General features: G+C 38.6%; 1 protein-coding gene across 1 annotated transcript in view; it reads right to left on the reverse strand.

The window, feature by feature from the left end:
* RYR2 (ryanodine receptor 2) overlaps nucleotides 1-25,866 on the reverse strand; it is a 523,123-nt gene that overhangs the window by 211,228 nt on the left and 286,029 nt on the right. Inside the window, exons 33-41 of the mRNA XM_007452954.1 lie at nucleotides 25,671-25,831; nucleotides 23,466-23,625; nucleotides 23,004-23,090; nucleotides 19,103-19,329; nucleotides 13,571-14,375; nucleotides 11,798-11,998; nucleotides 6,632-6,737; nucleotides 5,554-5,697; nucleotides 3,568-3,841 (exon numbers count right to left, since the gene is read on the reverse strand). Of these exons, the coding sequence (XP_007453016.1) occupies nucleotides 3,568-3,841; nucleotides 5,554-5,697; nucleotides 6,632-6,737; nucleotides 11,798-11,998; nucleotides 13,571-14,375; nucleotides 19,103-19,329; nucleotides 23,004-23,090; nucleotides 23,466-23,625; nucleotides 25,671-25,831 (2,165 nt within the window). The remainder of the gene's footprint in view (nucleotides 1-3,567; nucleotides 3,842-5,553; nucleotides 5,698-6,631; nucleotides 6,738-11,797; nucleotides 11,999-13,570; nucleotides 14,376-19,102; nucleotides 19,330-23,003; nucleotides 23,091-23,465; nucleotides 23,626-25,670; nucleotides 25,832-25,866) is intronic.

Below are 25,866 nucleotides of genomic sequence, written 5' to 3' on the forward strand. Positions count from 1 at the left end.
ATTTAAAGAAACAGCAGCAGATGATACCTAGAATGTTTTGTATTATTATTATTGCATTACACATTATTACAATACTTATGTAAAGGTACTTTTAAAGATCTTAATGTTTAGCAGTCCTTGCAAATAAACAGCTCTGTTGATTTTTATTTTAACATATAGCAAATCATGCAAGAGTCTTTTCTATAAAACACTTTCTTGTCGGAGCCAGAACAAGAAAATAATGTACAATCAACAAGAAACCTGAAACTTTCCCTTTGAATCAGGTTACCTTAATTGAGTCACTCATCTATTCATTTAGTCATATGCTAACTTTTAGTTTTTCTGGCTACATCAAGAAAGTGGAATACTGTGATTCTTTTCTTTTCTTTATTTTTTTTTAGTTCTTCACTTTTAATTTAGCTTTGTTTAGGTCTGTGCTAATGAAGACAGTTTTTAGGTAGCACAACTCAGAAAAATGACTTGGGGGCCCAGGGCTAATACAGGTCTGATATATTTAATGCAAGGACGAATAAGGTAAAGAAAGACATCCTTTCCTTCACATCAGATAGCAGCATATTTATCAAGAGAACCTTCAACTCTCAAACCACAGATGTAATCATGAGATCTGTTCTCCTGTTAATTCAAATCCTTTTGCATGACCTAACTTTGGAAGGTATCTAATTGAAAAAATCTCATTTGCCTTTAGTTCCAGGTAAATTAAATGGATTTTTAATTCTACCACCAGTAGGCAGGTTGTCACTTATTAAATGTGCCATTTTAGGATCTTTCTAATACCACAAAAAAGTAACATTTTATCTTGTTTCATAATCATTTTGAGTTTTATCCCTATTGAGTGATTTATATGTTAATAGTACATCTTACTTGTTACATGGTCATTTAAGAAAGAAAGTGCTCTACATTTCCTGGAAGGCTTTCTTTCTCATTTAATTAAGATCACTTCTCAGGAGAGGCCCCCTCAGGTTAGATTTAAGTACTAATATTCCAAAAAAAGGCTTATGCACAGACAATTATAAATCAAGAACATAACATTAGCTTGTGTTGTTTAGGTTTTTCTGTTTTCCCTCTTTGTCTTATTAGTACACTGATTCTTTTAGTGTGCAACCGTTATAATGATTTTCGGAATATATGCTCCCAGTTTTACGATTGCAAATACTTAATAGTCCCACAGGAAATATATAGTATCGTGTTCTGAATTTAAAATGTACATAAATATCACATAATCTGAGTCTTTCCATACTTTCCTTTCCCCTCAGAATTATTTTTCTAGCTAAAGAAAACATCGGTTATTCTATTTCCTTAGTTGTTTTTCAAGGAGCCAACGCTGAGTTTTTTTAATCCTTTTTATTATTTGTGTTTTATTTTATCTCTGTCATTAGTTATCATTATCTCCTCTTTTATCTGTTATTTATAGAATCAGATTAGCTTTTTTTGGTTGGGGGTGCTAAATATTTGTCTTTTACATCACTTTTCAACATTCTACATTCCAGATTTTTACATCCTTATATTTAGGTATTTTCTCTTATGAATATCATACAGCTTAATTTAAGCTTTTATTTTTCTCTGGTATTTTAATTCTCTCATATTTTCTTATCCCCAAATCATGCAAGCTTGTTAATGACTGCTTAGATATATGCATATATGCACCGGTAATATACTCTCTGGAATTGATTACCTCCCATTCTTCTGAATTCCATTTTCTTTTCCAGAATATACAGCCTTTAGAAGGCCTTTCAATGAGGGACTTTAAGTAAACATTCTGAAATATCTTTGTTTTGCCCTCACTCTTGAATATGGAATATAAACTCCAATATCCAAATCCACATGAAGCACAAGCTCATGATGGTGAAATCTTAGTTGAGTAACACATTGTAAATTGATGGCTATTTTCTGTTGGAACTTTGTGATATTTCGTTGAGTTATGATCTCTAGTTTTGCAACTGAGAATTCTAAATATTGTTTCTTTTCAAGTGTCCTGGCTTTTTCTATTTGCTTTCAAAATATTCTATATATGAATTCATATTTTTCATCAATTCTGTAAAACTCAAGCCAATAGCTCTTCAAAGTTCCCATTCTATATATAGCTCATCTATTCTGTCTTTTCTATAACTCCTATTCAGCATATGCTGGACCTCCTTATACTATCCCCTATGTCTCTTAACTTCTCTTTCAGTGTTGCATTACTAATTTCCTCAGATCTATGATTCAATTTATTAATTCTCGTCAGCCTTATTTATCTATACTTTTATTAATCACTACTCTTAATTTCAATTATTATATTTTTCATTTCTAGAACTTCTATTTGGATAATTTTCAAATTTTCATGGACCTTTTGCGTGTCTTGTTTTTGGAGATTTTATTTATTCTTTCTTTCTTTTCTTTTTTTTTTTGCAGTACACGGGCCTCTCACTGTTGTGGCCTCTCCTGTTGAGGAGCACAGACTCCGGACGCGCAGGCTCAGCGACCATGGCTCACGAGCCCAGCCACTCTGAGGCATGTGGGATCTTCCCAGACCGGGGCACGAACCTGTGTCCCCTGCATCGGCAGGCAGACTCTCAACCACTGCGCCACCAGGGAAGCCCCTATTCTTTCTTATTTTTAAACATTTTAAATACAGTAACTTTATGTTCTCTTTCTGGCATTCTATGATCCGAAATTCTTGTGGGAGGTGTTCTAACTCCACTCTATATTGTATCTGCAGACCCCTGCCTATGGTGGATTGTTTCCTTGGGTGTTTTGCAAGTTTTGATTGTGGTCTAATCTTTAGTAGTATGTAGGTTTTTCCTTCAAGAATTCACAGTGAATTGAGTTGAGAAAGCACACCTCCGGGCCACATTATACGTTAATTTCTCAGCTTGGGGATCCTTAGACTACATATGAGGTATAAATGTTAACCCTATCTAAGACTAGCATATACAAACTATTATATATAGAATGGATAAACAACAAGGTTCTATTGTATGTCACAGGGAACTATATTCAATATCCTGTAATAAACCACAATGGAAAAGAATATGAAACAGAATATATGTATATATATATATATATATATATAACTAAAAACTAACAAAACATTGCAAATCAACTATAACTCAATAAAAAAATGTTAACCCTGAAATCCACATAAAGTACAACCTATGATGTTGAATTCTGAGAACAGTTGTTTTATCCCCCATTCTTTGCTCAAGGCCCAATAGGCATAGGCAAACTTCCTTGTTATTTCCTGCTCATGACTGTTTGTCCCCCTGTGGATTTTATTGTGTTTTTATTAATCCGTATTTTTTATATGTGATTGTACATTACTGAGAAATTAATAAAAATAAAATCTAAGATATTTGTTGTCTATCATAGCCACCTTAGCATCCAGTTGTAAAATTAGTCATGTTTTGTTACTGAGCAATTTTCCTATTTAGCTTTAAAACATAATCTCTAGAAAAAGGATAATCTAATTTAATGATCATAAAATCTAGACAGTGTATTTATACTAATGCACCTACTGTACTACTATTGGGATAAACAACTAGAAAGAAGACATTTATAAGACAAAGGCTGTAATAGTAAATAACTTACCCTAATCCACGAATCATAAGTTTCTCTTCTTCTTTGCCCATTCTCACACTCAGCAGAGAACGAATCTGACCAAGAGATGCCAGCAGGTTGATGGTATCCTCCACGGAAATACCATTTATAGTGTAGGTCTTTGGCAGAGCCCGGACCAGACCCCCAATGCCATCATACTGTCGATGGAGCAACACGAACATGGCCCTCACCAACTCAGGGTCTTCAATAACAGACTCTTGAGCCCATCGGACCATGGTCTCAGAAATCAACTGCTGAAGAGTGGCTGCAAAGTAATTATGGATACTTCTTTAAAAAGGAGAATAAGAAGACACATTAGATGGGCATTTCGAATGCACATCTCAGATAAGCCAAACTGGTATCAATATTTGTGCCAGAATTTCAAAAATATCTTTTTTGCAAAAAATAAACTTCATTTAAATATTCTTTAATGTCAACATGTCAATACCGATGAGTTACAGACATGCAAGGATAAAAATACACAATATTTTCTTTAAAAACTATTCTTAAAATTAACGTATTTAAGCTGTTTCAAAATTGTTGCCACTACTATTGGCAATCCATAGGGCGATCAATGAGTGGTCCTATTACTTTTACTTTTATTTTCTTTGTTTCATTCTTTTCCTCCCAGAAGATCTGGCATCATATATCCTTATAAAGGTCAACCATGGGCATTCAAGGAGCTTTCTTTTTATCCAACTGTCTCCTTATTTGAGTCCTTCGCAGTAGCAACCTCATGAAATTATATTTCTATTTCAGTTTGTATCCCTGTCACTTAAAATGCCTTCAAAAGGATTTGATTGTGAAACTGTATTAAGTTGAAAAGTTACCCCATACATAGAACATTACTAGCAATGTGACAAGCAATATAGCACACTTAAAAGCAACAGAACTTCCAAACCTCTTAAAATATATAGTAAAATTATCAAAGCTAAGTAGGGTTGATGTGACTAATTCATACACAGGTACTTAGTTCCTATCATCAATACGCTGTCTGATTTCCAAAAGAAGCTGTTTAACCTGTTTTAATCTATACCATACTAAAAACAAACAAACAAACGAACAAAAAAACAAACTACCAATTTTAACCAAATACAAAATTTAGATAAAATGCCAGTATACTTCCACGTATCTCAAAACCATGTTGTCAGTTTTAATAGGTCAAAATTGATAATAATAAAAAGTGATTCATAAGAAACTTTGAACTCTGATTTTGAAGAAGACCTGGCTCAAATTTGGTTGTCATACTGAAGAATAAATTTAGAAGTAATTGTATGGATAAAAGATTTCCCTTGTAAGTTAGTGTGAAAGAAACACAAAATTTTCATGAGTTTTTTTTTTTCTTTCCATAAAAGCCATTAATAAACCAACACTGCATCTTAAATGAATGTAGTCTCAGCAGTGAGACAGTAAGTCAGCGGATCTCACAGACCTACTTCATGAAACCCTTTTGGACGAGTGTGCAGTGTCTCAAAGACCAATTGCCTCAGTGTGCTTATTTGGTTTCTCAGAGTATTAGCTGTGACTTTTCAGTTAAATATTATATGGATGAATCAGAAAGGCATAAGACTTTAGAAAATATTTCAGAACCAAAATATAGTTACAGACAATATCTATTTAAACTTTAAGAAAAGGTTTAACTTGATGCAAGAATATTTGAAAGTCAATAGCATAATATTTAGATATGAAGGCTAAATTACCTGCTTTATACCTTCTCTTGATAAGACTGATCCAATCCCTAAATGTTTAATTCTCTAGGGAGCCCATCCACCCTTTCAAAGCTGCCATCTCTCAATCTGTTCCTACAAATATGGCCTGATGCTGCTGTCTACTTCTGGCAGCTACAGGCATCTACTTAAGAATCTGATTCTTGGAAGCTGCAAACTCAATTTTCTCACTGGTTCATCTAGTATAATATTTAAGTGATGAGTAAATGCCGTAGTTGAGTCATTTTGGCAGTGCCCTTTCATAACTTACACGACTTCTTGGAGTCACTCTCTACGGGCTTTTCAGCTTGCTTCTTCTTTAGGTACGTCACCTTTTCTACCAAGGACAGCAGGCGTCCTCTAATTGTTAAATCACTGTTTCCATCCAGAGACCCATCTTCATCCAGCTCAATTCCTAGTAGGAAGAAAACAAAGAGAAAGAAGAAAAGAAAAAGTAATATTAAAAAAATATTTAGGATAAATAATTCTCAGGTTTTGCAGGTTTTTCCATTCATAGCTTAAAGCAATGCTGCCATGTCTGAAAGAGCTGATGACACTGAGTTAAGCAATCTTGCCCACTAGCACTCATAGGTAAGAGTCACTCATTGCTCTCTCTTCCTTCTTTCTCTTTTTCCCCTGTTCTTGTGATATCAGAGCTATCAGCAGCCAGTACAAAATATAAAACCAAGCAGAGAGGGAAAAGACCCTCTTAGGAGTCAAAATCAATTGTGCTACTTGGGCTAACCCTCGGGCATCTCTTGACCTTGGGCACTGTTTAGACCTATGGTTCTGCCCTGCCTAAAAACCTTCCTAGTCTTTTAAACTCCTTACTTGCTTCCAAAAATATCAGTGATATTTTAATAAGTCGAGGGACAGAGAGAGCAGATATTAGATATCCTAAACTAAGGAATACTTTATGTCTGAATCAATAATTCTACCATTTTAGAGCACTCCTTTATTTATAGTATATATATAAATGTGTGTGTGTGTGTGTGTGTGTGTGTGTGTGTGTGTGTGTGTGTATAGTATAACCTTCTGGCAGTCATTCAGTGGTTCTTCATTCATAAGCTGAATTAATATACTCTTACTCTCTTCATTAAAATAAAATAAAAATAATATTACTGGCGCTATATATATACCACTTAAGAAATGGCTAATTCGTTTTCTTTCACTGAGACGCAGACGCAGACTTATCCACACCACCGCATAAAGGGAGAAAGAACCACACATTCAGAACATCCAATCAATTGCATTTTAAAAGTTCTTAGAATAAAAAAAAGGGAGAATCCCCTTAATAGATTTGGGCTACTGACATATAATTTAATGCCTACAGGTCAAGAAGACCTTACCACAATGTGTCATCAAATCTTCATGAAAATCCAAGAGTTGGTCTTGGATTTCTTCGGGACATGGACATTCGCTCTTGTCATCCTTAAAATTGAGAAGCATATTGATCTGAAAGTTTGGAAAAACAAAAGAGGAAGAACTAGAGTAAAAGAAAAGTGAATTCAGGAATGGCACAGCAAAGAAGATCATAAAAACCAAAGATGTTCAAAATCTGTTTTCCAGCATTCATAGCTGGTTGCCCAACAGATGAAAAATCATTATCTATCACTCAATCCAACAAACACCACAAATGAATCATTCAAATCTTAGCATGCTGAAAAACAGTCATGTCTTTTGCTTTCTCTTTCTCAATTCCACAATATTAGACCTTTGTATACTTGGCGTTCTTCAATCAATTAAGATCTAAATGCTGGTTTTTTAAATTTTTTATTATGCTTCTCCTAAATTTTCTTTTTTTCCTAGTTAATTTCCATGCTTTATTGAATATTTTCAAGGACTATTTTTAGAAGGATACAGTAAAGAAGAAGAAAAACCAAACATAATTGAAGAGTAATATAATGGATAACTATGCTTTTTTCTAACATTAATGGTTCAATTAAACAAACTGCAAGAAACTTTCTTCCATTTGTTTTAGTTTTAGATACAATAGTATCAAATTCATAAATGAAGAACAGTATTAAATTCATAAATGAAGAGAAGTCTGTTCCATAATTTTCCTTTAGGAAACAATTATAAGTTTTCTTTTTAGAACTTTGTATTTGAATTTTTTGTTAAACTATTATTTTGAGAAAATTGTAGATTCACATGCTATTGTAAGAAATAATACAAAGAGATCCTGTGTACCCTTTACCCTGTTACCCGCTACGGTGACATCTTTCAAAACAGTAGTACAGAATCACAACCAGGATACTGACACTGATAGAGTCAAAAGAGAGAACAATTCCATCATTTCAGGATCCCTCCTGTTACCCTTTTATAACCACACCCACTTCCATCTTGCTTGCTCCTCATCCCTAATTCCTGTCAACCACTAATCTGTTCTCCATTTCTATACCATTGGCATTTTAAGAACGTTATATAAGTAGAATCATACAGTATGCATATATGAATTCCCATATGATCCTTTTGACAACTGTAGGGTCTGTAGTAATATCTTGTTTCGTTCCTGATTTGATAATTTGTATCTTCCCTTTCTTCCTTTGTCAGTCTCTCTAGAGTTTTATTGACTTTACAAATATTTTTAAATAACCAGCTTTTGGATTCACTGATTTTTGTAACTGTCCTGTTTTCAGTTTGCATTCATTTCTCATCTGTTCTGTATTACTTGTTTTGGGTTTATGTTGCTCTTTTTCTAAATTCTTGTGATGGCAATTTAGGTTATTGCTTTGAGTGCTTTTCTCTTTTTAAACGTTAAGTATTTAATGCAATAAATTTCCCTCTCACACAGTTTTGGCTGTTTCCACAAATTTTGATATGTGATATTTTCATTTTCTTTCAGTTCAACGTAATTTTTAACTTCTCTTGAGACTTGATTCTCAAACTATGGATTATTTAGAAGTGTGTTGTTTAGTTTCCAAGTGTTTAGAGATTTACCTGTTACCTTTCTGTTACTGATTTCTAATTTGACTCCACTGTGGTCAAAAAAACATTCTGTATAAAAACATTCAATTCTTTTACATTTGTTGAGGTTGTTTCATGGCTCAGGATACAGTCCATCTTTGCAAATGTTTCATGGGCACTTGAAAAAAAAATGTGTGTTCTGTTATTGGGTGGAGTGTTCCACAAATCTCCAAAAATCCTGCTAGTTGATGACAGTGTTGTATTCTCCTACATTCTTGCTGATTTTCCATCGAGCTTTTCCTTCAAATATTGAGGGGTGTTGAAGTCTCCAACTATAATCGTGTATTTGTCTATTTCTCCTCTCAGTTCTATATGTGTTCACTTCACATATTTTGCAGTTCTTTTGTTTAAGTGCATACACATTTGCCTTCCTGGTGGATTGATCTTTTATCCTTTTGTAATGTTCCTGTCAGTCTACGATAATTTTCTTTGCTCTTACCTTCTTTTGATTAATTTTTCATGACATATCTTTTTTCATCCTTTTACCTTAAACATATCTATATTATTACATTTTAAGTGAGTTTCTTGTAGACAGCATGTAGTTAGGCCAAGTTTTTAAAATTCACTCTGTCAATCTCTGTCTTTTACTTAGTGTATTTAGATTATTTATATTCATGAAGTTTCTGTTTGTTCTCTCTGATTTATTTTTCCCAACATGCTTTGAGTTCCTTGAACTACTTTTAGGATCCCATTTTGAATTATCCATGGTATGTTTTAGTGTATCTCTTTGCATAGCATTTTTAGTGGTTGCACTGGATATGATATTAATATATACATAATTTATCTCAGTCTACTGGTATCAATATTTTACCAGTTTAAATGAAGTATAGGATCCTTATCTTCCTTTATGTCCCTTATTCTCTCCACTGAAAATAAAATTGCCTTGGATATTACTTATGCATACATTTAGAACACATCAGACAGTTACCATTTTTGCTTTGTCCATCAAACATAATTTAGAAGACTCAGGAGGAGAAGGAAATTGTATTTACCCTTAACACCTTGTGTTGTTTTGTCTTCCTTCCTGATTTTTCACATTTTCTTCTTTCATCATTTCCCTTCTGTTTAAAGAAGGCATTCTTTCAGAGTAATCAAATTCTGGTAGTTTTCCTTCATTTGAGAAAGTATTGATTTCCCCTTCATTCCTGAAGGATATTTTCATTGCATATAGAATTCTGGTTGACAGATCTTTGCTTTCAGCACTTGAAAAATGCTGTGCCACTTCCTTCTGCCCTCCATATTTTCTGACGAGAAATCCGTTGTCATTTGAATTGTCTTTCCCCTATGAGTGTCATTTGTTTCTCAGGGCTTTCAAGACTTTTCTTAGTCAAACTTCTGAAAACTAAGGACAATGATACGTCTTGGTTTAGATTTGGGACTTACTCAGTTTCTTGAATCTCTTATCTTTGTACCTTTTGCCAAATTTGGGAAATTTTCAACCATTATTTTTTCAAGTATTTTTTCAGTTCACTCTCTTTCTCTTATCCCTCTGGAAATCTAATGCCACAAATATGAGACCTTTTGCTATATTTGCACTCATCCCTGAAGCTCTATTTTTTTTTTAACTCTATTTTCTGGTTTTTCAGGCTAGGTAATTTCTATTGTTCTCCCTTCAGTTCAATGATTCTTTTCTCTTTTTCCTCCATTCTGATGTTAAGTCCATCCACTGAAGGTTTTTAAAAATTCAGATACTGTATTTTTCAGCTCTAAAATTTCCATTTGGCTCTTCTTCGTAACTTCTATTTTTTTTTTGCTGCAACTTTCTGTTTTTAGTTTTGTCATCTCGGAGTTTGTATCTATTGATTGTCATTTTTCATTCAAGTTTTTGCTGGTTCTTGGTGTGATGAGTGATTTGTAATTGAAACCTGGATACTTCTGGTATTGTGTTATGAGACTTTGGTTCTTATTGAAACTTCTGGCTTCTTCTGACACTATCCAGCAGGAGAAGGGCTGGGGCGCCTCACTACTGCCAGGTGGAGTGGAAAGTTCATTTCTCCACTTGACCTCCATGAAGGAGAGAGGAGACCTTGTTTCTGCTGTGTGAGGCTGGGAGATCCAGGTCCCCAATGGACCTGAACTCACACAACCCTGGCTGGAAAGGGTAAGAGTGCCTTGGTGTATCTCCCTCCCTGGCCTCTACTGACAATCAGGAAGGGGTAGGTCTCATCACCACTCAGCGGGGATAAAGTCCCAGCTCCCCACCGTCCCAGTTGGAGGACCTGTGTACAGCCTGGTGAGAGTGGAAGTCTAAGCTCTCCACTCAGTGTCTGCTGGTTTGGGTAGGGGGTGGGGCACAGGGTTTACTGTGGTGTTTGGCTGGAGTAGCATGGTCATTACCTAAAAGTCTTCTGTCTTGCTAGAAAAAACAGTCTTTCTGGTCCGTTGGCTAGACAGAGAAGGCACTTGTTGGGGCTTTTCTTGTCTATGCCCGCTGGCGTTTCAGCATTGGCGGCTTCTTTAGCTCCAAGTCTGGGATAGGTGAGGCAAAAAGAAAACCCAGGGAACTCACCACCACGTCATTCCTCAGCTCCCAACTTCCGTAGCCACTCTTTCTTCTATCTTTTAGAGTCTTCTTATGTTGTCTTTTATGTAATGTCCAGGGTTACAGTTGTACTTAGAAGGAAGAATAGGGAAAGGCACATGTACTCCATCTTTCCAGAAGCACAAGTCTCCCAATAGTAGTTTAACGAATGGAATTTACTCTGGGAGAGGTTGGACTTGTTCTCTGCCTCAGTAAATGTTGTTTACAGCAATAAACAAGATTCCATGTCCCTTCCCTCAAAGAAATTACATTCTGGTGAGAAAAAGATAAATTCTGCAATTAGTCCCTAAACGCTTTCATTCAGAGGTATCTTGGACATAGAGGGAATGAGCAAGGTAAGTTACTGAAGACGCGATCTGTCAGTTATACCTTGTGACCACCACAGCTACTTTTTGGTAATACCTCACACTATGAGACCCATCCTTAGGTGGAGGCCAGAAAATGCACAATCCTAGACTAGCTCATTCTTGGGTTTAGGCATAGGCTTTTGGTTTTGCTGCACCCAAGGGAGACCTGGGTTTGGAGGTCAGCAACCAGAGGAAGAACCACAAAGAGGTGATCACTATTCCTGCAAGACTGGTGGCAGTGACACTGGGTTCTTCTAGGAGACACAAAATGCAAAGTATTAAGTCCTAGGAGTCAAGGGTGCCTATTAGCTGGGGCGGTGCTGTGCCAGCCAACGAAGACCCACCTGCGCTTGGATATTATTCCTATTGGAAGAACTTCAGAATCTGGCACAGTGGTTTCCACAGAGTCCGCAATACATCTATACCTTTTAATAAGTCTCTCATCTGTTTAAACTAACAGATAATTAGGTAACTTTGGTGAGACCAAATAAGTAGGCAATTGTGGTGTGACCTATGAACACTGACTAAACGAACGCAGCCAGTTTAAAGAGAACAGGAGAAAAATACACTCGCAACTTCTGGTATCGTTTTGCAACGTGTGGAACCTGAATGAACTAAAACCCCAAGTAAAAGGAAGACCTTTCAGTTCATTCTTGTACCTGCTCTTGAGGCGGTGATCTGAATTCCTTTGTTTTCCTGGCTGTGAGTGCAGCCGACATGTTTAAGGCTTGCATAACTTCGTTATAGCGGAATCGTTGATTGTCTTGGAGCTTGGCTACAAAGTCATCTGAAAAGGCCACAATGGCTTCTATCCGGTGCCGGACCTGGCAGTCACAGAGGTACTGAAGTAGCAGGCACATCTAAAGAGACAGTTAAAAAGACACCAAATTTCATTTCTGCAACTTAGTTAATGTATATAACAAATCAAAATCCGCGGCAGACACGCTTAGTGGTCAGCTCTTCTCCTTTATTTACAGAATCCCGATCTTATGTAGATAGCGACGTGCTCGGTGCCAGGGGATGAAACATAATTCGTCTAAGCCCAAATGGCAAATACCCTCTGATGTCCCTCTGATGAACACTTACTGTCCCAGCCTCGTCTGCAGCTAGAGGCAAATGAGATAATGAAGAGAAGTTTGCAAGGCGACGTCTGGGAAAGATTTTTCACCATCCGTAACAGGCTAGAATACCCTCTTTTCAAAAACTGGCTAATGACATGATCACTGGGGGAAGACGGAGGTGACACACTTTAGGATAAAAACCATAAACTGAGGATTGCAGGAAGATAGTAAGGTCTGGGTTCCTGATGACACCACTGAGCTACTACATTCATTCTAGAACTGTCTACCTCCAGACTTTAAGTTAACTCAGTGGTTTTACTGCTTATTCATTAAATGGTCAGCTGGGTATTCTTTTATCAGAAGCCCAAAGGATTTTTAACTGATACGGCGCATCAGTAGAAACATGCCTTCCAGAGAATGTTCTGCCCAAGTTTAGGGAACATTTAAATACACTTTATACCAATTGTGATATAAATACACAGCCCTGTCTGTCACCATCCACAACATGGCCACTTCTGTCAATGCCAGTTCTGAGACAGTCCCAGTGTCTATGTCCCTCTCTCCATCCGCTTTGGCTTTGTCCCACCCCAGTGTAAGCACTGTCCCCCTCGGGTCTGAACCAGCATGACAGCGTCCTACTAAGTGGGCTCTGGATGACCACCCTTTCTTACTCCCCTCACAGAGAGCTCTACTGAGATTTTCAGAATAAAATTATCCTGCTAAAATTCTTCAGAGGTTGTAACTGAAATTAGAATAAATATTCAAATCCACTGTATGGCTGGTTTTAGCAAACAGCCAGACTCTGTATGAACTGCCCCCTGCCTATCATCTCACCCTCCTTCCCCGCAGACGCTGGTCTCGTCTCTTCCCGAGTCAGAGCCTTTGTCATGTTCTCGATTTACTGGACAGTGCGGCGAGCAATATGAGCTTGGACTCGGTAACACTGGCAGGACAAAAACCCATCTCCTATGCTCCTTTCGGACAGACAGACACACACGCACACGCACAAATATGCACACCCACACGTACACACAGAGAAATAGCGACATGCCACACACACACGTGTATGACGGGCGGACACGTACTTGACCAAGGAAACCACCTTGACAAAAATACACAAAAATATGTCAACTGACTCAATTGGAAAATACGTGAACTTCATTCCAAATGCAGGAAAATCAGATGGGCATGTCCCCAGGTGTAACAGGAAGTTGGTTAATTTTATGAAGAACTATCTTTACCCAGGAATACAAATACACACACACACACACACACACACACACACACACACACACACACACACACAGAAAAAGAGACAAAGGTCAGTGTTAATAGGTTGTGAAATTCACTGCAATCTTTTTCTCTGATTACCTGCAGCTTAACTGGCTCGGGCAGTTTCATTTGGAGCAGGCCTTCCTCGGACCTCTTACCCACTTTGTTTTCTTCCTCAGTGACCCCTTCCAGCTTGGAGTCTTCCGCGCAGGGCTCCTTCTCTGGCGACTCTCCCTCTTCCTCGGGACCGGCAGCTTCCTTGAACACGCTGGGCTCAATCAACTGCAAGATGTGTTTCAAGTCCTCGTTGTGGAAGATGCCCATGATGAGCAGGGTATAGAACAACTTGATGAGAGGGACGAAGAGGAACTCAGTGGTCCCCCCGACGGGGTCCCGGGCGTGAAGGCTGCCCTCTTTTACGGCCTCCATCAGCATCTGTATGGTCTTGGCCTTCAGGATGTCCAGCGGGAACTCAGGGCTGTACTGGTAACCCTCGTTGTTAATGCTGACAAAACTCGGGGAGGAAAACTGCATCCGCGGCCTGAGGGAGGTGCTGAGGCCAATGCCCGGGAGGCCGTGCTTTTTGTTCTCATCGGGGAAGAGGGTGATGCTCTTTGTCTCCTCCGTCATAGGGACGATGAACTCATTGTTCATCATGAGTCTGGCGGTGGCGTAGGAGCTGAGGTGGATGTCAATCAGCAGGTCGTAGTAGCCGGCGCGCAGCAAGCCGGGCATGTACTTATTCTCGATGGTGTAGAGCAGCTGCGGTTCGTCCACGTGGCTGCACAAGGCGTGGGCCACCCGGTGATTCCCAAGCGCGCAGACGGCCGAGTAGAGCCGGAGGGTATGGTAGTGGAATTTCAGCAGTTCTTCCTGCTCGGTTAGTTCCAGGATGTCCACAGATCTGGAGACAAGAGAAGTTAAACATGGACACTGAAAACGATTCTCCATCAGAGGAGAAATCTACATATGTCGTTGATGTCACAAGTTATGGAAACAGACACTATTTTTTAAATTAGTTTTCTGTGACATGTTTGATGATAGCATAGATTTAAAAAAATCAGTTCTAGATGTTTTTAAGTTTTCTTCCAGATAGAATTTGATGTTGAAAATTTCCAGTCACTAGTGCTTGGAATTTGAGCACTCTTCGAAAAATCCTGAATCTCCTTTTCCAATTTGGCTAACCTGCTTCAAGAAGCCAGAAAACTTAGCCTTAGGCTATGTTGCTTTGTCTCTGACTTTAGGATCAGCTCTGAGTGTAACCAGTCAGTAGGTAAACAGAGGGATAATTCCTTTGACATAATTTACCTACTTACACGTCCCTCAGGGACCCAAACATATGCCATTGCCATCTTGTTTCCACCAGGTATGTGCCACTCATGAAACAAACACTATTAGGGACATTTTCACTCAGCAAAGTTTCTGTGGGGAATCTGAGTTTATATCAGATCATTTTGCTTCTACCACACATCATGACCTTTCAACCCAATTAAACCTTAAGCGTACGTCCAGAATGTACCTAAAGTCAAGTCATTCCTTTTAAAAGAAAATCTACTTTAAGAGCACATAATTCCTTTAGATGCGCTAATTTTTCTAAACTCTTTAAATTACGTAGATTGCTCATGGGCAACACTATAGTATTAAAGGTAGAAACTTGATATATTGATAATCAAGGGAACCACTCATTCATCTTGCAATGTATCCTTGGTGAGACTGTAATATACGCTCATCAGGACAGGGGCTATTATATACTGTGGTTATTAGTATTCATCCAGCACCTAGCCTAGCACACAGTGGGTACTGAATAATTATTTGTGATTATTTATCGTTAAGCTTTGTCACTATCCTTAGATACCCTGTCATCCTGCCCACACCACATATCCATTGTACCTGTGCTTTTCAGGTCAGGCATTCTGCTAAAACCCACTGTGGCTTGATGATGCCGACTTATTCCAGACTCCACCTTCTGACTCTCAGAGTCAGAAGATTCAATGCATTATAAAATGCCTAGCAAATAATTACCCACCCTGTGTATCACCTAGACTTCCAGGAAACCACACATCTGCTGGGCCCAGCTGCTGGCACCTAGTTCTTGGAAAGATATAATTGAATAAGCCCCCGCCACCTCAAGGTGTAGTGGAAGATTCCCATATCTTAACTGGGCTTTTCAATATCCCAAGAAGACTGTCACCCATCCCTCAGCCTGGCTAATGGCCAAAATATATAAACCCGTTTATTGTAGCAACCCAGAATATCTGTACTCTAGGTCCTTACTGAAGAACGCAATTCAGTCTACTGTCTGATCAATCTCAAAATGTCAGTTTCTAGAAACAATATATAAGGACCCTACAATCTGCGTTGCTGCTGCCACTCCCAATTCACCCCCCATGATTCATTTTATGATGCCATGTTCTTTCCTATAAAGCACCCCTCCCCCCTACCAGACCAGCCTTTTAAGGTAAGGGTCATGTCTGTTTTGCTCACTATTTTCTATCCAGTGACAGGAACACAGTGGGCACTAATACATGTTTGTGGAATGAATGAATGAATGGGAGAAATCGGAAGGAGTTGTAGTCTACTTCTCATAACCTGACTTAGGTCAAGGCAAACCAAAGGATATACCACAACTAATTTAGTCTGTCTTTCCACACCAACCCATTGTAGCAATATTCATACATTAAGGAACAATGGCTTTAACTGGAGGTGAACAAAAGAAATAACTCACTGTTTCATCTGTTATAAGCACAACGCCAAATATATCATCTAGCACGTCTTTAGCACGTGCTGTAAGTTGCATTGTTGTCAGTAAATATTCTCCTTCCCCCTTCTTCCCTGTAGATGGAGTCATCTTATCGACCCTACTTACTTTGGGCTTGACTATACCTGACTTGCCTTGGTCAATAAAATGTAACTGGATAGAACATCTGCCACAAGGGAAAAGAAAACTCTTAGCGGTCTGTTAGCCCTCCTTCATATCTACTACCCTTGACCATGGAAGCTATACGTCCCAGATCAGGGCTGCCCCATCAGCTGGGCAAGAAGGTACATGAACCACATCCGCAGACCATCCCCCCAGCCTGGAGCAGGGCTGCAGTGGACCCACGACCTCTTGTAACATGAGCAAGAAATACAGGTTTCTTTGCAAGCCACCGAAAGTTTGGGGTTGCCATTACAGTAAAATCTGACTAATACAACTCATTATAGTCTTTAAAGTCTCCAGGGGAGAAATTTCCTTCATGACTCAATATCATTCTTTTATTCATCAAACATTACAGAGTACCTATTATGTATTGACCACTGTGCACTGGTGAAATGATGGTGAACAATACAGACAAGATTCCTGCCCTAAGGCAGCTTACTGCCTAGTTAAAGAGGGAAACAACCCCAAAAATAAGTAAATTAAATTATGAACTATGAGTGAGATATCTCATGAAAGAAACAGAGGACTGACATACATCTACTACCATTCAATTTTTAAAATATTAGTTAATTGTCATATTATTGGGGCATGAGGAACAGATTTTACTTGAATACTAGTCGGCATTTCCATTTTGGAATCTGAATTTTGAAACTCATCAGATTTTTCTTTGGCTTCTACGAAGTGTGAAACCAATGTGCAGCCATATCATGGTATGATGTGAATGACTGTGGACCAGTCCTGGCTTTGTTATTTTCCTATCCTTACCTTCTCTGCAACCTGATTCCAATGACACTTTTTTTTAACAAATTTGCATTTCATATATTTTGGGAAATTGACTCAAATTCTTTACGGCCGATAGTAAGAATTTAAATTATCCATTCATTTGCATATAATTTATCACAGGTAATTAACAAAAATAATACATTACTACGGCAGGAGTGTATGTTGGGTTTCTATAACATGCCAACATATTAAATCACAACCTTAAAACTCTCTGCTTAATAGAGAGAGAATATCTTCCCTTATAAAGAAAAATTCGTTCCCAAATGTGATGTTTCTTTTGGTTGCAGAGTAATTTTTTTAAAACACTAGATGCAAAATTCCAATAAAACTTTTCTCACATAAAATAAAAAGTATGAAATTAAGTTGAATCCTCTAAAGAGTACATTGTGAATGCTGTACCTCTCTAATTATTTCACCTAAAAATATACAAATAAATACTTAATGGATTAAAAATAATTCACCTGGCCAGATTAATTTTTCTTTGGATTTCTTCTGTTTGGAAACAGCTTTATTGAGATATCATTTACATACTATACAATTTACCTACTTAAAATAAATAATTCAATGGCTTTAGTATATTAACGGAACTGGGCAACCATAACTATAATCTAAGCTTAGAACGTTTTCCTCACCCCAAAAGAAACCCAGTAGTACCCAGTGGCAGTCATTCCTCAGGTCCACTGCCCTTGCCTCCCCTAAGTAAACATTATTCTACTTTCTCTCCCTAAAGATTTGCCTATTACGGACTTTTCCTGTAAATGGAATCCTATAACCATGTGGTAGTAGTATAACTAGTTAAAAACTTAGTATGTTTTAAAGCTTCATCCATTTTGTAGCACATATAAAGTATTTCATTCCTTTGTATTGCCAAATAGATTTACAGTATGGATTCACCACACTTTATTTATCCACGAATTAGCTGGTGGGCATTTGGGTTGTTCCCACTTTTTGGCTACTGTGAATAATGCTGCTCTGAAATTCGTGTACAAGTTTTTGTGTGGACATGTTTTCATTTCCCTTGGGTATATACCTAGGAGTGGAATTGAAAGCTCTTATGGTAACTCTGTATTTAACTTGTTGAGGAACTGACCAATTGTTTTCCAAAATACAGGTTAAATTTTAAAGGTATTAAAAGAAAAGTGCCAAGCATGTCTAAACATATAAAAATGAACATAGCTCCTGAAGCTTTTTAAGAGTAGAGTTTTAAAAGATAAGAAAAATAACAAATATGTGTGTCTTTGCATTGTTTTCATGAAATGTTTTCACTTAGTTTGTGACTTAACTTTTTAATGATACTTTGGGAGGGAAATCTTGGTCCCAAACTGATAATGAGGCTGCTAAAATGAAATCTCTGCAATTTAATTGGCTCTCACATGGAAAAACTGAAAATCATAAACAAAGCCACCTCTGAACATTAAGTGTACTTTATATTATTACTATGACTGTCTAGAATGCGTATAAACTTGTTTCCAAAGCCCTCAAGGTATTTTCACAATGCTCTTTCACTGACATCTCTTGGTCTCAGTTTTTCCCATCTGTCAAACAAAGGACTGAACTAAGTGATTTTTCTGATTCCCTCTTTACTATCTTACAGTTCTGTGATACTCTCTTACTCAGCTGCCTTAAGTCAGATGGCAGCTGTACTTGCCTGAATTTTTACTTACTGTTATTCTCATAAGCAAAACAAGAATGAGGAAAGAAATCATACACTATCAAATCACCTCTTCACCTGTAATAATTCTGTTTCAGTAACCAAGGAGTTGAGACATAGACTTAAACTTGGGATGTACAAAATAACGTCTCCATGGCCCCAAGAAATCAGTATTTTTTAAGCCCCATTTTGTTTCCCCAGCACCACCCCTGAACCCTGGGGTAGGCATCTAATTTGATGGGTCCCCATCAGACAGTAAAGGATGCTCAGGCCTGACCTGTTCTCCTCTGGGATATGGAGAGACATGAACTGCAGAGGCTCCACACACTGCACCAGCCAGCCTTGGCGTTCACTTATTCGAGACACGTCTACCTTCAAGAACTGGTTGGGCATTCTGCTCCAGAGGACATGTGAGAGGAACTGCACGTGGAGACGAGGGGGACACTGCGGCACAGGGTTTTTGTGCTCGCTCTTGAATAATCCCGCTGAGAGAGGCATCACATTCTAGGAGATGGGGAAGCAGAAAAAGAATGAAAGGATGACGCTCCTGGGGGGTCAATAAAGTGACGACTAGAGTTCTGTACAGGAAAGAGATAATGACAGATACGCTACGTGTTGAGCAGAGTCAATCCAAAAACTAATAGAAATTGGGTTGAGCTGTTTCTGAAAGGACAAGTGGAGAAAATTTGGGGATGTTTCCTTCCCATATACTCAGTGGCACACTGAGAATGCAAGAGCAAGAGAGTATAACCATGTATCTTTCCTATTTCTTTACCAAGCTGGGTCCTCAGGGACGCTTGGCATGTCTTTAGCTGCTTTCATCCAAACATCCCGAAAGACTGGTCACATCCGCTTGGCTTTCTCCCTCTCTTATTGTCTGTCCTTTGTCACCCACTTCATCCATCCTTAAACTACTCACACCCTCACTCATCATCAGGTTTCTCAGGTTTGAGTAACCAGCAATATACCAGAGACAGCTCAACAGATAAACCTGACTATTAAACAAGAAACACAATTTCTTTCTCCTCCACCTTCCTCCACCTCTAATACGTATCTTCAACCATTCCAATTCCTGCAGTCTGGCCTCAGGGAAAGAAAAGTCTCTACCAAAGCTTATTCATTCATTTATGATCGTGATACCACCCCTGCCTGCCTCTTCTGGGCCAATAAAAGAATTGTCTCATCTTTCCGCATTACCTTCGGTTTCTTCCTCTCCTCTAGAACCTTCTCTACTGCATTATTTAGACTTGCTCATCCTCAAGCTACTTTCCAATTCTCTTTTGCTAATGAGGACAAAAAACCCAGGCACTTGTATCAGGCGCTGAGAATGTATCAGTGAAACAAAACAGACAAAATCCCTACCCTCATACAGCTTCCATTTCTCTTTCATTAGACATAAACAAAATCAGTAATTAAATAGTTATTAGAAAAGAGGTCATGGAGAGGAAAAAAAAAACAGGATGGGGGAATCAGAATGCAGGACAGTAATAATAAACAGGGTGGTCAGAATGGTGTCATTGAGAAGATGACATTTACAGAACGATCCAAAGAGAAGAACCATGTGGATATGCAGGGGAAGAAATGTCCATGCAGAGGGAACTGTGAATGCAAAGAACCCAAGGAGAAAGTTTGCCTGGCAAGTCTGAGGAAGAGCTGGTGGCCAGGGTGGCTGCAGCGGAGTGAAGGAGGGGACATCAGGAGGAGGTGAAGTCAGAGGGGTTAGAGGAGGTCAGCAGGTTAAGAACTTGAGAACCATCATCAGACTTCTGATTTTTACTTTCAGGGAAACAGGGTTTCTAGGGTTTCGAGCAGTGAAGTGAGTGACATGGTCTGATTTTTATTTTAAAATAACGACAGTCACTCGGATTGTTCTATGATAAACAGAGGGGTGAGGATGAATTAGAGGCTAGTGGCTAAAAATACAGATGGGAAATGATGGTGATGGAGGGCAGATCAGCAGGAGGGGTGGTGGGAGAGGTCAGAAGGTGGAGGATTTGCTGGGGGGTGGAACGGGGATGCGGAATGTAAAGGAGGGAAGCCAAGGATGACTCCAAGGTTTGGGGTCTGAGTTATTAACTGACAGATCAGAAAGACTCGATCAGGCAAGTCAGGAGGAGGGGGGAGTGATGGTCAGCAGTCCAGTTTCAGACATAATCCAATTTGCAATATCTATAAAACACGAAACATAAATGTCAAATAGACCAATATCAGAGTCTGGGTTCTGAGAAACTACCACTTTTCTGTCAAATTTTAACTTTTTTTTTTTTTTAACATCTTTATTGGAGTATAATTGCTTTACAATGGTGTGTTAGTTTCTGCTTTATAACAAAGTGAATCAGTTATCCATATACATATGTCCCCATATCTCTTCCCTCTTGTGTCTCCCTCCCTCCCACCCTCCCTATCCCACCCCTCTAGGTGGTCAGAAACCACCGAGCTGATCTCCCTGTTCAGTCATCCAAACTTGCTGCCTCCTTTCCCTCACGTTCAGTCTCAAATAATAATATGAATTGAATGATCTTGAACAGAATACTACGGCTTCTTCCATCATTTTACTGAAATTTTTCTGGAAAGGTCACTAAAGCCCTCCTACTTAACAAAAATCACAGATTCCTTTAGTCCATATTGTATTGGCTCTTCTGTGGCAGCTGGAATCTCGTTTTACAAAGGCAGAAACTGAGCTCACATGGTTTAAGAAATATGTCCAAGGTCGCTGAGCCAGCATGGTAAAACTGTCTACTAAATTCACCCCAAGGGGTGCCCAGCATCTCATTGTTTACAATTGCGAATTTCAGTTCAATTCCTTCTGAATTTCAGCAGGCTCTTCTGCTTGTTGTTGTATTAGTATCCCTTGGCTGGCCAAACGAAAATTATTCAAATTAATCCTTTTTGTATTAACATATATACACTACTATACATAAAACAGATAACCAACAATGATCTACTGTATAGCACAGGGAACTATACCCAATTTTTTGTAATATCCTATAAGGGAAGAGAATCTGAAGGAGTACACACACACACACACACACACACACACACACACACACACACACACAAACTGAATCACCATGCTGTACACCTGAAACTAACACGACATTGTAAATCAACTATACTTTAATTAAAAAAAAAAAAGTCCACCCCCAAAAAAAGTAAAAAAAAAGAAAAAGAAATTAATCTTTGATTCTTCATTCTCCTTGAGCACCAAATCCAATTTCAACAAATCCTATTAATCCAATTCATTGACAAATTCTGTTAATCTCTCCCCTAAAACATCTTCTTATGTATCACTCTCTCTCCATGATGACTTTCATGAGTCTCATCACCTTCTCCAATGTGGACAGTAACAAACTGTTGATAGATTATTATTACTGCCTGCTCTCATTCTTTTGAGGGCAGATATTTCTCCACATTACTACCAACATATTTTCCCAAAACAGGTTTGATTATACTCAATTCCCTGCTTCAAATTTCCAGTAAGGCACCACTGCCTAGGGAATAGGTGTACACTTCTTACTATGGCATTTAAGGCCTTTTCAACTTGGACTACCTTCCATCCATATTCATCTCTAGCCACATCCCAGAAGCATCCTTTGTTACAGTCACACTGAATTCCTTAACCTTCAGCACTTTCATGCCTATGTATTTTCACTTTCTCTCACCCTCTGTCTAGAATGCCCTCTCCTAGCAAATGTACCCTGAGATCTGTCATTCAACAGCTAAGAATCAACCTAAATGTCATCTCCTCTTTCAGCTTTACCTGATCCACCCCATCCTACTTAGCTGTCCTTTCATTTATGTTCCCAAAGTACTCAATACCTGCCACTCTTGCATTTACCACAATGTAGCATACTTTCAGCTCTTCACGCCCGTTCACTAGTTTACCTGTGAGTTCAGTGATTACTGAGCTGAATGTAATTTGGCATTTGTGTTCTGTACAAGCCTAGTTTTATTAAATAATATACTTATGATAACCAAAGAAAACCCTTTCTAATTACTTATGTTACCCTAGTGACCTTAACGAGATTACAGAATTTTCAAATATGGAAACTTTTAAAGAATGATTTATGTGATTAATATCAGTACTAATAAAGTATGGAATTAATTGAAGAAGAATTAAATGCTATTTCCTAACAAAAAACAACCCAAATATAATACCAGGAACGAGTCTTTCTTACCTTTATTCTTCCCAACTCAAACTGAAAAACGTTGGGACTTGTAGCTTGTGCAAAAACTGCAGGAAATAATTTTGTACTTGGTTCCACCTTAAATAATCAAATGAATTTAATAATATTAGTAAAGGAAGGAACACACAAAAAAATACATTTTCTTCCTAACACCTAAGAAACGCTTTACAGAAAAAGACTTTTTCTTCCTCTCATGCAGATACTCCCTTTCAATAATTATTTGGAATATTTCATTTCAGGACTATGTGAACATTTCTGGAGGAATGTACTGTTTACTCTGAAGGGCTTACGGCACTGTTATTACTCAAACAGAAGTAAAAATACAGAATTGACTCATCTGTGTTTCATTTCCTTCTAGCTTATAATTTACTATAATTTACAAAATGTGTTCTCCACTCTAACGGGGATAAAGGTTTCCTCCCTGGAAGCACAAGGCCATCCCTGACCACATACCTGATAGTATGTGCTCAGCTCCTTGCCGTTGGCCGTGAAGGTGAGCAGCCCACTGGCGGTGTCCACCACGCAGCCAATCTCCAGGCCATTGTTGTTGCGTCCTTGCCCGGGGCTCAGGCTCTCACCCGCACACACCATATAGCAGTTGCTGCGTTTGATGCTGAATTGCAAAAAAACATGTTTATCTTTGAACAAGCACAGGTAGCGTGGAAAGCATGGACGTCTGGCAAACTAAACCTAAGTTATGCTGTGCAAGCAACAAGCTCATGCTGAAATGGGACAGGTGTACAGTGGGCCCGATTCTGTGATTCTGAGCAAAACTCCATTGACTTCAGTGGACATTCTGAGTCAGGTCTTCCAATCTCTCAATTTCACACCTAATGAAGATGGGTCAACCAGTTGGAACCAAGGATAAGAACTGACCTGCACCTTCCCTCCAAAAACTCAAACCAAACTGGACCTTTTCCTGAGGTTCAAAAAAGTTTAACTATGATAAAGCAGAAACTAACACACATACACACAAAAAAAGTTTAACTATGTAATAATCCTCCAAACTGGTAATTTTCATTCTCATGGGTTTTTTTTTAACATCTTTATTGGAGTATAGCTGCTTTACAATGGTGTGTTAGTTTCTGCTTTGTAACAAAGTGAATCAGCCATACATACACATACAACCCTATATCTCCTCCCTCTTACGTCTCCCTCCCACCCTCCCTATCCCACCCCTCTAGGTGGTCACAAATCTCATGGGTTTTTTTTTTTTTTTAAAACCACTTGTTCTGAGATGAGAAGCACCTGTTTCTGAACACTATCAATGTCTTTAGGCCAATTCTACATGAGCTGTCAGTGATTAGATAGATATAAAACTTGGCTAAAATTAAGCCCCTTTCTGGACAATTCCTGGTGATCTGCTATGAGAGACAGACTTAGCTGGGAAGTGCACAAGATCTGTGATATTAACAACAAACCCCATCTGAGTTTCACCCTCAACAAAACCTATACCAGAGATAGTAGCAAACTTAAGTGATTTGAGTTTCAGCTCCTTCCTTTTCTGTACTACTGTGCAGTGCATGTATGAATGAGGCTGGCAAAAAGGGCAAACACAGGCAAGTAGGAGGAAAAGAGCAAGAAGGTGGAGATAAAGTCAGTTTCTGAACAGTCAAAAGTTGGCTGTTTCTATGCTCTATTTATGTAAGATTCAACAACCTTCCCTAGCCTGTATTTCCTACACCAAAAACATCAATCAGATATCATATCCCTATATTATCTCCTTTCATTGTCCCCATCTCTGAAAATCAGATATATCCCTCAGAATATTCCGGGAAACAGGTGGTTTGGGGCCCCCCATACTGACGTAAAGCACTGTTCATTGGAAGATTTTTGCTAGGCTCACTGTCTCAAGTGCTAAGTTCACTGAGGTTCAAGTGTTACAACCTGAAGGCAGGGGAGGGAGCTACCGGTCACCAAAAATGATGGTGTAGGTATAAAAGAAAAGCAACGTTATGGGGGGGCTCTTCCTATGAGATCCATCACAGCAGATCAGAGAGGATGCACAGGCACACAAAGTAGATGCAAATGGCCAGACCTTCTCTTGTCTTATTCTGCAAGGAAGACAGCCTTCTTCACTTTTTTGACGGTTTGGTTTGAGTTCAGTTTGTTTTATAAAATGAAAAAGGATGGCGCAGAAACTGTAACTGACTTACCCAAAGCCACACAGCGAGTCAATGGCAAAGCTGAGGAAAGAACCCGCGGCTCCTCAGTCTGAGTTCAAATGCATCCACCTGGTCTAAACCACTAGCCCACACCGTCTTCACCTTTTTCTCCGCACCTCCTAACCAGTTCCCAAGGTACAGATCAGACCACAGGCTAAATGCCTCACAGTCACCTGTCTCTAATCCTCAAACAATGGCTAAGTAATGGTAACCCAAGTCATTAGTCGTGTGTGATGTCACCTGAAGGAATATATGATAATTACCCCAAAAAGATTCACTGCTCTTACTTTATAAGATTTTGCACTTTTAATATATTCAGATTCCTTACCGGCTTGTATGAGTAACAAAAAGGACATGGACATTAACGGTCTGATTACACTGTTCCTATAAACAGAATATTACCTTGGACATAAAATCCAAGAGAAAAAAAATGTCTAGGTTTATCAACATTTTTATCAACTGTCATTCATGTAAGAAATCGAGGAAAACCAACCTTTCATGCACCTTTCCTTTTTCATCTCCTAGAGTCACGGTCACTGTACGAACTCTGTCCAAGTCAAAGCCTGTATCATACTGATGGAAATCGGATGTGATCCAGCCCACCCAGACGTTGGCAGGTTCTTGTCCAGGAAAGATTCTCACTGAGTAATAGTACTGTCGAGATAGCAACACCAAGTATTGGTGAAGTA

This window comes from Lipotes vexillifer, unplaced genomic scaffold (assembly GCF_000442215.2).
Source record: "Lipotes vexillifer unplaced genomic scaffold, Lipotes_vexillifer_v1.1 scaffold1088, whole genome shotgun sequence".
NCBI lineage: Eukaryota > Metazoa > Chordata > Mammalia > Artiodactyla > Lipotidae > Lipotes > Lipotes vexillifer.